General features: G+C 47.8%; 1 protein-coding gene across 1 annotated transcript in view; it reads right to left on the reverse strand.

Annotated features, from left to right (window-relative positions):
* LOC126195236 (uncharacterized) overlaps positions 1 to 13,922 on the reverse strand; it is a 233,811-nt gene that overhangs the window by 101,922 nt on the left and 117,967 nt on the right. The window contains exon 4 of the mRNA XM_049933762.1: positions 73 to 510. Within this exon, the coding sequence (XP_049789719.1) occupies positions 73 to 510 (438 nt within the window). The remainder of the gene's footprint in view (positions 1 to 72; positions 511 to 13,922) is intronic.

Here is a 13,922-nt window from a genome sequence, read left to right on the forward strand (position 1 = left end):
CCTTATATTCAGTTTCAAAAATCAAATACTCGTGTACTGAAATGAAGTTTAATATTATTTTTAGCTACCTACCTGCTGCCGCCGCCACAATCGTCATCGTCATCGTCTTCGTCATCGTCATCTATCACCTCAGGAAGTTCTAGAAACTGTGGTGATTTCTTTCTTCCTCGTATCTGTTCTGTGGCCCTGAAATCTGAGTAAGAATCCTTTGGCACCTTACCAAAATCTGCTGCACCGTCCACTATATATGACTTTCCACTGTATCTGGAAGATGTAGTAGGCTCAAATTCATAACAGGCAACCAGTAATTCCTCATCAGAACCTGAAGCTGAGATGAAGCTATCACTTGTGTCACCATCAAGTTGTACTAAATCTTTTGGTGGGTGTTCTGTTACCCTTGCCTGTTGTACTTTCTTAGGCCCAGTACTCATGGGCCGATGAGGTACTATATTATTTGGTGGAGCTCTCTGAACATTTACTGCAGTTGACATCAATGGTACTCTTTCTGCTCTGTAACAAAGGTTAAGTGAAGTCAGTCTGCAGTTCATAGCTTATTTATAATTAAATATGATGACACTCATCAAACTTAAGAACTTCAATAAAATTTCGACAAAAATTTTTGTAAGTCTCTTTGCTTTAGGTAAAGGAACTACTAGCATCTATTCTGATAATTTTCACACACATGAAAAATAAACATTACTTCAGATGGAATATGTTCATACAGTGTCTTTTTAGGAGATAACCACGAGAACAAACTATGTACTCATACATTACATAGGGTACATTACATAGGATACATAATGCATGGCTATGACTAAATTTGGTGATGTTCATATGTGTGACACAGGAGAAGCAGAAACTCACACATGCGAACATATTTGTGTAAACAAATGCTACATACTGTAAAGAAGACATGTTAAGTTGCTGGGAGGCAGAATTAAAAGACACTTACATAAAGCTTTCCGACACAGCCTTCATCACCTACAGGTGTGCTTGCTTGTGTGTTTTTCTCTTTTCCTGAAAGCATTATTTAAGTGTCTTAATTGTGTCTGTCAGCAACTTAATGTGTCTTCTTTATAGTAAGTAGCAATCTGTCTTTTCCCACATTGTTGATAAATCAGCATCTGTAACATCTTTGGTTGTACAGAATGATTATGATGCCACTTAAAACTTTGTTCACTGTGATTTCATAGTACAATAAACATCTGTCATGAGTTGGAAAAAAAGTACAATTTATATAACTACTGTGTAAAAGTCATACTATAACCTTCTAAAGATCATTATAATAGTGGGAAACATTCCACGTGGGAAAAATATACCTAAAAAAAAAAAATGATGTGACTTACCGAACGAAAGCGCTGGCAGGTCGATAGACACACAAACAAACACACAAAATTCTAGCTTTCACAACAAACGGTTGCTTCGTCAGGAAAGAGGGAAGGAGAGGGAAAGACGAAAGGAAGTGGGTTTTAAGGGAGAGGGTAAGGAGTCATTCCAATCCCGGGAGCGGAAAGACTTACCTTAGGGGGAAAAAAAAGGACGGGTTACACACACACACACACACACACACACACACACACACACACACACACACACACATACAGACACAAGCAGACATATTTAAAGACAAAGAGTTTGGGCAGAGATGTCAGTCGAGGCGGAAGTGCAGAGGCAAAGATGATGTTGAATGACAGGTGAGGTATGAGTGGCGGCAACTTGAAATTAGCGGAGATTGAGGCCTAGTGGGTAACGGGAAGAGAGGATATATTGAAGAGCAAGTTCCCATCTCCGGAGTTCGGATAGGTTGGTGTTAGTGGGAAGTATACAGATAACCCGGACGGTGTAACACTGTGCCAAGATGTGCTGGCCGTGCACCAAGGCATGTTTAGCCACAGGGTGATCCTCATTACCAACAAACACTGTCTGCCTGTGTCCCTTCATGCGAATGGACAGTTCGTTGCTGGTCATTCCCACATAGAATGCATCACAGTGTAGGCAGGTCAGTTGGTGAATCACGTGGGTGCTTTCACATGTGGCTCTGCCTTTGATCGTGTACACCTTCCGGGTTATAGGACTGGAGTAGGTGGTGGTGGGAGGGTGCATGGGACAGGTTTTACACCGGGGGCGGTTACAAGGATAGGAGCCAGAGGGTAGGGAAGGTGGTTTGGGGATTTCATAGGGATGAACTAACCTTCGAGTGTAACCTGTCCTTTTTTCCCCCTAAGGTAAGTCTTTCTGCTCCCGGGATTGGAATGACTCCTTACCCTCTCCCTTAAAACCCACTTCCTTTCGTCTTTCCCTCTCCTTCCCTCTTTCCTGACGAAGCAACCGTTTGTTGCGAAAGCTAGAATTTTGTGTGTATGTTTGTGTGTCTATCGACCTGCCAGCGCTTTCGTTCGGTAAGTCACATCATCTTTGTTTTTAGATATACTTCTAAAGATCATATTTAATAAAAATAACTAAGAATACAATCACTCTTTTGAAAATGAGAATAAATTCTCAAAACGATGATGTAAAATGAAACTGATACATGATCCTCAGATGAAAGAATATAACAACTTGAATAAATTGTAAAAATGGTGTAATAAGATGAATGTGAATTCACATTACATTACATTAGAATGACAACATGATCATTATTAAGACTATTATTCTTCACTGTAGCAGTCTGATTCATGGTGTATGTCCCTTTGTTCTGAATGATAAATTTCTCTTGTTCAACATCTCCTCATCACTTCCTCTACTCTCCTAAAAAAGGAAACTATAGTTCTGAAAGTTGGAAATGCTCTTATCTGTTATTGTGAGCTTCGGTATGTTCAACAGGAAGTGGAGCCCCTTGAAAGTACGCAGTAGCCAGCCCTTTATGATTATTACTACTGTTGTTGTTGTTATTTAACAATATAAGGAATTAGACAGATTTTGTTTTCTGATCAGAGGTGCCAGTTGTGTGTTGGCTGAGTGTGCATGAAGTGTGCTTGCTTAGGTAAATGTTGTATATTTTCTTTGCTGAGGAAAGCTTTGGCCAGTAGCTGCATGTGCAAGTCTTTTAGTTGTGCCTGTCTGCAACTCAGTGAGTCATCTTTACGGTGAGTATCAATCTGTTCTCTTCCCTATAATATTGTTATTCCAACCTGGAGTTTCCAGTGTTTATTATTATTATTATTATTATTGTAATTATATAATGGGAGAGCAAATGAATCTGAATTGTATTTTGTAAACTTCAGTGAATCAACAAAACAAAAATACAACCACTTCATTGTTCTAGAGTATCTCCTCACTTTGCTTTGCAACTTTTTGATGCCATCATTGAAGAAAGAAGAGGGATGTGTACGCAGCCACAGGCACATGAACTCCTCTATCACTTCTTTGCCAGCAAGTCATCTGAGTTCCTTCTTTCAGCAGTCCAAGCATTTGGTAGTCACAGGGTGATAAACTTGGACTGTAAAGATGATGTTCTAGAGTTGCTCTATACGTTTCCCCAGTTTTTCCCTTGGGACAGTCACAGACTGTGACCTTGCATTGTTGTGCAGAAGAAACATATTTCGGTTCTGTCGTCAGTGTCATTTTTTGCAGTATGTGACTTTGGCCTGAACCAAAAGCTACATTCATTGTTCTGCGTTAATGCCGGAAGTCCAGTAGAAAAACACTTCCGGAGACCTAAAACAAGGTTGCAAGCACCATTCCAACAGACACGCGCATTCTGGCATCACTCAGTCCAGGTTCATCTCAGGCTTGTTCCCTTGTTACAATTCTGGGATGTAATTGGGTACACACAATCCATCGTGTGCCTTCTTTCACAAGAAACTTGATTATATGCTTGAACTGGAGTAGGTACTGGTGGTAGTATGTATGGGACTGGTATTGCATCTAGGTCTGTTACAGGGATATGAGACATGAGGCAAGGGGTTGAGAGCACTTGTTGTGTAGGGATGGACGAGGATATTGTGCAAATTTGGTGGGTGGTGCAATACCATTGTGGGAGGGGTGAGAAGGATAGTGTGTACGACATTCCTTATTTCATGGCACAACGAGAGGTAGTCAGAACCGCGACGGAGAGCATGTTTCAGTTGCTCCAGTCCTGAGTAGTACTGAGTCATGAGGGGACTGCTTCTCTGTGACTGGACAGTAGGACTTTGGGAGGTGGTGGGTGACTGGAGAGGCAAGGCACGGGAGATCTGTTTTTGTACAGGGCTGGGAGGGTAATTACAGTCTGAGAAGGCCTCAGTGAGACCACCAGTATATTTCAAGAGAGACGGTTTGTCACTGTGTATGGGATGGTCACGGGTGGCTAGGCTGTATGAAAGGGATTTCTTGACATGTAATGGGTGGTATCTGTCAAAGAGGCGGTATTGCTGGTGATTGGTATGTTTTTTATGAACAGGGGTACAGATGAAGCCATCTTTAAGGTGTAGGTAAACATCGAGAAAGGTGGCTTGTTGGGTTGAGTAGGACCAGGTGCAGCAAATGTGGGAGAAGGTGTTGAGGTTGTGGAGGAATGTGGATAGGGAGTTCTTACCCTCGATCCACACCATGAATATTCCATTAATGAATCAAAACCAGGTGATGGGTTTGCGATTTTGGGTGTTTAGGAAGGTTTCCACTAGATGGCCCATTAATAGGTTGGCATAGGATAGTGACATGTGAGTACCCATTGCCTTACCACAGATGCATTCAAAGATGAACTAATTGTGGGTGCGGATATACTTGTTCAAGGTGACTAGGAAGAAGGTTGTTGGTTTGGAATACATTGAGCATTGGGAAAGATAGTGTTCAACAGCGGTACGGCCATGAACATTAGGGATGTTAGTATAAAGGGAGATGGCATCAATGGTGACAAGCAGGGAACAATGTGATAAAGGAACAGGGACTGTAGAGAGTTGGTGGAGGAAATGGTTCCTATCTTTTATATTGGAGGATAGACTGTGGGCAATAGGTTGAAGATGTTGGTCGACGAGAGTGGAGATTCTCTCATTGGGGGCACAGTAACTAGCCCCAATGGGGTTCCTGGGTGGTTGGGTTGGGTTGGTTGGTTTAAAGGCGGGAGAAGGGACCAAACTACGAGGTCATTGGTCCCTTGTTCCTACGGAAAGAAAGGAAAAGCCACAAGAACGAAGGGAAGGCAACAAATACTAAATGAAACAAAAGAGGACAAGAAAACAAAGAGACGCTAGAAACAGAAGAGAGTAAAACATGAAAGCAGATTACAGTGGCTGGCCAACCACGAGAATAAAAAAAGGGAAAGCCAGCCACTCTGCAACACATTAAAACCTCCATCCTAAAAGCACTAGGGTGGAGGGCACAGAGGTACAAAGGGCATGCACTAAAACCTACATAGAAGTATAAAACCCACTCTCACGGAGAAAACTTAAAACTAAAGCTGCTGTGGAGGCATTGCCACCCAACACCGAAGGCAGGGTACTGGGAAAGTTAGAAGTCTGCCGTAGGGCGGCTAAAAGTGGGCAGTCCAGCAAGAGGTGGACAACTGTCATTTGGGAGCCACAGCGACACTGAGGTGGGTCCTCGCGACGGAGTCGGTAACCATGCGTTAGCCACGTATGGCCAATGTGGAGCCGGCAGAGGACAACTGATTACCTGCGAGAGGCCTGAATGAAAGACTTCCACACATTCATAGTCTCCTTAATGACACGCAGTTTGTTATGCCATTCCATATCCCAAAGCTTGAAAACCCTGCGGTGTAAGACAGAACACAGATCAGCTTCAGAGATCCCTATCTCCAGAAGCTGTTTCTGCATTGCCTGTTTGGCCAGCCTGTCAGCAAGTTCGTTGCTGGGGATTCCGATGTGTCCTAAGGTCCACACAAACACCACGGAACGGCGGGACTGTTCCAGGGTATATATGGACTCCTGAATTGATACTACCAGAGGGTGGCAAGGGTAGCACTGGTTGATAGCTTGTAGGCTGCTCAATGAGTCAGTACACAGGAGAAATGACTCGCCAGAGCATGAGCGGATGTACTGAGGGGCACGAGATATGGCTGCCAGCTCTGCAGTGAAGCACTGCAGCCGACTGGCAAGAAGTACTGTTCAATATGCCCTCCACGAACATATGCAAAACCTACGTGACCATCAGCCATTGAGCCATCGGTGTAAACCGCTTCAGAGCCCCAGAACATGTCAAGAATTGAGAGGATGTGACAGCGGAGAGCCGTGGGGTTAATGGAGTCCTTAGGGCCATGCAAAAGGTCCAGACGAAACTGCGACCGAGGTGCACACCATGGAGGAATACGTGAACAAATCATAAGCAGAGGTGGTAAAGGGTAGGAATCTAGTTCGGAGAGAAGGGACCGCACGCGAACCGCAATCGTTAGCCCCGATCTGGGCTGCCAATGCGGAGATAGACTGCCGCGGGCGGGAAAAGGAGACGGTAATTTGGATGCTCAGGGGAACTATGAATATGTGCTATGTAACTGACGAGCAGTTGCACACGTCTGATCTGCAGGGGAGGGACACCAGCCTCCACCAGTACGCTGGTCACCGGACTTGTCCTAAAAGTTTCTGTCGCTAATCAAACCCCACAGTGGTGCACAGGGTCGAGTAAGTGCAATGCTGAAGGTGCTGCCGAACCATAAACCACACTCCCATAGTCAATTTGGGATTGGACAAGGGCTCTATAGAGCTGCAGCAGTGTAGAGCGATCTGTACCCCAATTGGTGCTGCTCAGGCAACGGAGGGCATTGAAGTGCTGCCAGCACTTCTGCTTAAGCTGACAAAGATGAGGGAACCAAGTCAATCGAGCATTGAAAACCAGTCCTAGGAACTGATAGGTCACCACTACAGTGAGTGGATCGTCATTAAGGTAAAGTGCGGGGTCCGGATGAATGGTTCAACACCGACAGAAGTGCACGACACACGACTCTGCGGATAAAACAGGAAGCCATGGGCTAGAGCCCATGACTGCGCCTTGTGGATGGCTCCCTGAAGGTGCCGCTCAGCAACAACAGTACTGGAGCAGCAGTACGAAATGCAGAAGTTGTTGTGAAACAGAGGGCCTGACAGCTGCTGCTAGACCATTAATGGCAACTAAAAATAGAGACACACACAATACAGAGCCCTGTGGGACTCCGTTCTCCTGGATATGGATGGAACTATGGGAGTCACCAACTTGGACAGGGAAAGTACGGAGTGACAGGAAGTTTCGGATTAAAATCAGGAGTGGTCCCCGGAGAACGCACTCATACAATGTGGCAAGGATATGACGCCACCAAGTCATTTAGTATGCTTTACGTAAGTCAAAAAAGACAGCAATCAGTTGTTGCCGTCTGGAAAAGGCTGTTCGGATGGCAGACTCTAGAGACACAAGATTATCAGTGGTAGAGCAACCTTGGCGGAAACCACCCTGACATGAAGCCAGTAGGCGACATGACTCCAGGACCCAATCCAACTGCTGACATACCATACGTTCCAGCAGCTTACAAAGAATGTTGGTGAGGCTGTTGGGCTGATAGCTATCCACATCAAACAGGTTTTTGCTGGGTTTGAGCACCGGAATGATGGTGCTCTCCCGCCATTGCGATCAAAAAACGCCATTGCACCAGAGCTTCTTGAAGATGATGAGAAGATGTTGCTTGTAGTCAGATGAGAGATGTTTAATCATCTGGCTGCGGATGCGATCAGGCCCGGGAGCTATGTCGGGGCAATGTGCAAGGGCACTGAGAAGCTGCCACTCTGTAAATGGGGCGTTATAGGATTCACTGCAACGTGTAGTGAATGAGAGGATGTTTCCTTCAAACTGCTGTTTGAGTATGCGAAAGGTTGGGGGTCATTCTCCAACGCAGAGGCTCCAACAAACTGCTCGACAATCGTGATTGCGTTGGCACATAATTCATAACACCAGGGGCAGCTGTTGGGGCCTGGTACCCGAAAACACGTTTGATCTTTGCCCAGACTTGGGAAGGTGATGTGTGGCACCCAATGGTGGACACGTATCTCACCCAACACTCCTCCTTCCGTTGTTTGATAAGGTAGCGAAAATGGGCACGGAGCCGTTTAAAGGCTATGAGGTGCTCCAGTGTAGGGTGCCGCTTATGCTGCTGTAGAGCTTGCCGACGATCCTTAATTGTTTCAGTGACTTCTGGCGACACCAAGGGACTGCCTTATGCCTCAGGCACCCTAAATAGCGAAGGATCGCCTTTTCTGCTGCAGAAACAATTGTGCTAGTCACCTGCTCAACCATCACATCGATGTTACCATGTGGGAGAGATTCAGCGGTGACAGCAGAGGTGAAAGTTCCCCAGTCCGTCTTGTTCAAAGCCCGTCTGGGCAGGCGTCTGTGTGCCTGATGGTGGGGCAGTGACAGGAAGATGGGGAAGTGGTCACTACCACACAGGTCGTCATGTGCTCTCCAGTGGATAGATGGGAGAAGTCCTGGGCTGCACACTGATAAATCAATGGCCGAGTAACTACCATGAGCCACACCAAACTGTGTGGCGGCCTAGTATTTAAGAGGCAGAGGTCGAATTGCGACAGCAAAGTTTCGACACCTCTGCCTCGGCCCGTAAGCATGGTACCACCCCACAAGGGGTTATGGGCATTAAAATCTCGCAGAAGTAGGAAAGGTTTAGGGAGTTGGTCAATCAGTGCAGCTAATACATTCAGAGGTACTGCACCAGCTGGAGGAAGATATACATGGCAGACAGTTGTTTCCTTTGTTGTCCTTATTCTGACAGTGACAGCTTCAAGAGGGGTTTGAAGGGGCACATGTTCACTACAGACTGAGTTTAGGGCATAAACGCAAACTCCACCCGGCACTCGATTATAGTCGCTACGGTTCCTGTAATATCCCTTATAGCCGCAGAGGGCAGGGGTCCGCATTGCTGGGAACGAGGTTTCCTGGAGGGCAATGCCAATAGCAGGCGTAAAGCTTAACAGTTGCCATAGCTCAGCCACGCGGTGGAAAAAAACCGCCACAGTCCCACTGGAGGATGACATCGAGAGACTGGGATGGTATGGAACATTCAATGCGGCAGGTTACGCCTCAGAATCACCTGCTGCCACCGATTTATTGCCTGAGCAGTCTATATCCATTTTGTCTGAGGGTCTGGCGAGATCTAGGTCCTCAGCGGACGCCAAATTCTCCACCCCATCCTCAGCCGCAGAGCTTGTAGGTAGCGGTGGTGGGGGTGCCACCGCAATTTCCTTGGTCTTAGGGGTATTCTTTTTGGATTTCTGTTGCTGCTCCTTGGGTTTCTCTGGCTGGCAGGACTTCACTGGCTCAGTCTCCGGGACTGAGGATGAGCAAGAGGCCCTACGACCAGCTGCTTTTGTGCTCTTCAGCCATTGGTGGGTGTTGTTTTTCCCACTAGAAGAAAACTGGGATTGGAGTGACCCAAGGGACCCCTTCCTAGCGAGAGAAGCAGAAGAAGGCTTACACTTCTCCGGCTTATAAGTGAGAATGGACGTCCCCAATGGTTTGGGGGGGGGGGGGGGGGGGGGGGAGAGATGTTGCTCCCGAAGTAGGTGGTGCAGGAGTAGCAGGGAAGGAAATGCCCCCCAGAATGAAGGGGGCAGCTGTAGTCTGATGGCTCTGAGAGGTGACCTGAGTTGGTGGAGCTGATGGTGCCAGAACTGTTATAGCGGCGGCGTAAGACAATGTCATACGCTCAGGATGCAGGCGTTCAAATTTTCTCTTAGCCTCAGTATAGGTCAGTCGGTCCAGGCTCTTGTACTCCATGATTTTCCTTTCTTTCTGGAGAACCCTGCAGTCAGGCGAGCAAGGCGAATGGTGTTCTTCGCAGTTGACACAGATTGGAGGCGGGGCACATACAGTATTGGGATGTGATGGGTGTCTGCAACCTCGGCATGTGACGCTGGAAGTACAACGGGAAGACATATGGCTGAACTTCCAGAACTCAAAGCACCGCATCGATGGAGAGATATAGGGCTTTATATCACACCGGTAGACCATCATCTTGGCCTTCTCGGGCAATGTATCACCCTCAAAGGCCAAGATGAAGGCACCAGTGGCAACCGAATTATCCTTTGAACCCCGGTGGACACGTCGGACGAAGCACCTCGCCGCTCTAAATTGGGGAGCAGCTCATCGTCGGACTGCAAAAGAAGATTCCTGTGAAATATGATACCCTGGATCATATTTAAGCTCTTATGGGGCATGATGGTTACAGAAACATCCCCCAGCTCGTCACAAGGGAGTAACTCCCTTGACTGGGCAGAGGATGCTGTTTTGATCAAGACTGACCCAGATCTCATTTTGGACAAGCCCTCCACCTCCCTGAACTTGTCCTCTAAACGCTCAACAAAAAACTGAGGCGTCATCGTCATGAAAGATTACCCATCAGCTCTCGAACATACAAGGTACCGGGGCGAATAAGATCCGCTGCCATCCTTAGCTTGACATTCCTCCCATGGTGTGGCCAGGGAGGGGAACGATTTGGGGTCATACTTCTGTGTGTTGAATTGTGCTTGTGATCGCTTAGAGACTGCTGGTGTTTCACCACCAGCAAGAGATGATGGACTACGCTTCATCGCGTGTCACCTGCCCTGATGCCAGCCACTCCGACCAGGGGCCCTCCCCACGGGTGCCACCCAGCCGCAGCAAAGGCCACCTGGCAGGATGGCCATTGCTAGAAGCCCCGATGCCCCAGGGTGATAGGCATCTACCCCTTGGCAAATGTGGGGAGTTAATGGCGCAGGCATCAGCTGAGCGATCCCTGTGTGGTCAGGGGGCTACAACCAACAGGGTACATGGCGGCCCCACTACAATGGACTAGCTGCAGTGCTGGATATCAGGAGCAAAGAAGTCCATGGTCATCATCGAAGCAGAAATCGACACTGGATAGTTCATGGTGGAAAACGCACCCAGGAAGGTGTCTTTTGTTTTTTTGTTTTGGTTTTAGGGCGCAAAACTGCTGTGGTCATTAGCGCCCAGCCCGTGACTTAGGAAACAGTAAAAAAAACCAAAATTGAAAACCAGCAGCAATGGGAACAAAGTCATAAAATTGGAGAAACTAAAAGCAGAAGGAAGGCTTAAAAATCCACTACAGAAAGGGGTTGGTTGTCCCCAAAAAAAGCTTCAAATGACTGACGTCATTTCACTGGCACTAATAAACTCGAGAACGTGGTCGGGTGAGCGCGTGTCATCTGCTAAAATCGACGATAGATCAGGCGATAGCTGTAGACGGGCGCGTAACGGATTAAAATAGGGGCACTCAATTAAAAGGTGTCTTACCATCCACAGCTGAGAGCAGTGGGGACAGAGTGGGGGAGTATCGCCGCTTAAAAGATGTCGATGGCTAAAAAGACAGTGCCCTATCCGGAGTCTAGTTAAAATTACCTCCTCCCGACGACGCGTTCGGGAGGAAGAAGTCCAAGCGCAAGGAAGAGCTTTCACTTCCCGCAATTTATTATTGGGAAGTGTTGACCAATGCGCGTGCCATAAATGAACAACACGACGACATAAAACGCTCCATAGATCGCAGAAAGGAATCGATGGAATAGCTGGCCTTGGCTGCAATATCGGCCGCCTCATTTCCACAGATACCAACGTGTCCCGGGAGCCAGAGGAACGCCACTGAGACGCCCCCCAGGTGGAGCAAGCGCAGACAGTCCTGAATCCGGTGGACCAGAGGGTGCACAGGATAAAGAGCTTGGAGACTGAGGAGAGAGCTGAGAGAATCTGAGCAGATTACGTACTGTATCCGCTGATGGCGGCGGATGTAGTGGACAGCCTGGAGAACAGCGTAAAGCTCCGCAGTATACACCGAACACTGGTCGGGAAGCCGAAATTGATTTGGGGTGTCGCCAACAATATAGGCACTCCCTACACCTAACGATGTTTTCGAGCCGTCGGTGTAAATAAATGTGGCGTCCGTCATTTGTGCACATAGAGCAGCAAATGCCCGACGATAAACAAGTGTAGGGGTACCATCCTTGGGAAATCGACAAAGGTCACGGAGCAGGCAAATCCGGGGACGGAGCCAAGGCGGTGCTGTACCCCAAGTTGTCAAGAAGGTTTTAGGAAAGCGGAAGGAAAGAGAATGGAGCAGCTGATGGAAGCGGACTCCCGGGGGTAGTAGGGAGGAGGAGCGGCCTGCATACCCTACATCAAAGGAGGCGTCGAAAAAAAGGTCATGGGCTGGATTAGCAGGCATGGAAGACAGATGGCTAGCATAACGACTCAGAAGGACTGCTCGCCGATTGGACAGCGGAGGTTCAGCAGTCTCAGCATAAAGGCTTTCAACAGGGCTAGTGTAAAAATCTCCAGACACTAAACGTAATCCACGGTGGTGGATAGAGTCGAGACGCCGAAGAATAGACGGCCGAGCAGAGGAGTAGACTATGCTTCCATAATCCAATTTCGAGCGCACTAAAGCGCGATAGAGGCGGAGAAGGACCACTCGGTCCGCTCCCCAGGAGGTAACATTCAGGACACGGAGGGTGTTAAGCGATCGCTGACAGCGAGCCGAAAGATAGGAAACGTGGGAGGACCAGCACAGTTTTCTGTCAAATATAAGACGCAAGAATTTAGCGACGTTTGAAAACGGTAGGTTGACAGGACCTAGATGAAAGGAGGGCGGAAGAAACTCCTTACGTTGCCAAAAATTAACACAAACGGTCTTACTGGGAGAGAAACGGAAGCCGGTTTCGATGCTCCAAGAGTGGAGGCGATCGAGACATCCTTGAAGACGTCGTTCAAGAAGGCTGGTCCGTTGAGAGCTGTAGTAGATCGCAAAATCGTCCACAAAGAGGGAGCCCGAGACATCAGGAAGGAGACAATCCATAATTGGATTTATAGCGATGGCAAACAGTACAACACTCAGCACGGAGCCCTGGGGTACCCCGTTTTCTTGGGAGAAAGTGCGGGAGAGAGTAGTGTTCACGCGCACCCTAAATGTGCGCTCTGTCATAAATTTGCGAAGAAAAAGGGGCAGCCGGCCTCGAAAGCCCCAAGAGAACAGTGTGCGGAGGATGCCTGTCCTCCAACAGGTATCGTATGCTCTCTCCAGATCAAAAAATATTGCTACCGTTTGGCGTTTCCGGAGAAAATTGTTCATGATATAAGTGGAGAGAGCAACAAGATGGTCAACTGCAGAACGATGCTGTCGGAATCCGCATTGGGCAGGTGTTATAAGACTGCGGGATTCCAGCCACCACGCTAAACGGTAATTCACCATACGCTCCAAAACCTTACAGACACTACTCATGAGAGAAATGGGGCGATAGCTAGAGGGGAGATGTTTGTCCTTTCCAGGTTTCGGAACGGGAACGACGATAGCTTCCCGCCATCGTCTGGGAAAAGTACTGTCAGTCCAGATTCGATTATAAAGGCGAAGGAGGTAACGCAGACTATGGGTTGATAAATGCAGCAACATTTGGACATGGATACCATCCGGTCCTGGGGCGGAGGAGCGAGAAGAAGAGAGGGCATGTTGGAGTTCCCCCATGGAGAAAACAGTATTGTAGCTTTCGTGATTTTGAGAGGAGAAAGCAAGATGTCGCACTTCCGCTGCACGTTTCTTCGGGAGAAACGCTGGTGGGTAATTTGAAGAGCTCGAAATCTCAGCAAAGTGCTGACCCAATGAGTTAGAAATTGCGACGGGGTCCACTAAGGTATCATGCGCGACAGTGAGCCCAGAGACCGGGGAGAAACTAGGCGCGCCTGAGAACCGTCGAATCCGACTCCAAACTTCCGAGGAGGGAGTGAAGGTGTTAAATGAGCTAATAAAGAATTTCCAGCTTGCCTTCTTGCTATCGCGGATGACGCGACGGCATCACGCACGGAGCTGCTTATAGCGGATACAGTTGGCCAAAGTAGGATGGTGACGGAAAATGCGAAGAGCACGTCGCCGCTCACGTATTGCGTCACGGCATGCCACGTTCCACCAAGGAACTGGGTGGCGCCTGGGCAATTCGGAGTTGCGTGGTATTGAACGTTCCGCAGCTGTA

Source organism: Schistocerca nitens, chromosome 7, assembly GCF_023898315.1.
Source record: "Schistocerca nitens isolate TAMUIC-IGC-003100 chromosome 7, iqSchNite1.1, whole genome shotgun sequence".
Classification (NCBI taxonomy): domain Eukaryota; kingdom Metazoa; phylum Arthropoda; class Insecta; order Orthoptera; family Acrididae; genus Schistocerca; species Schistocerca nitens.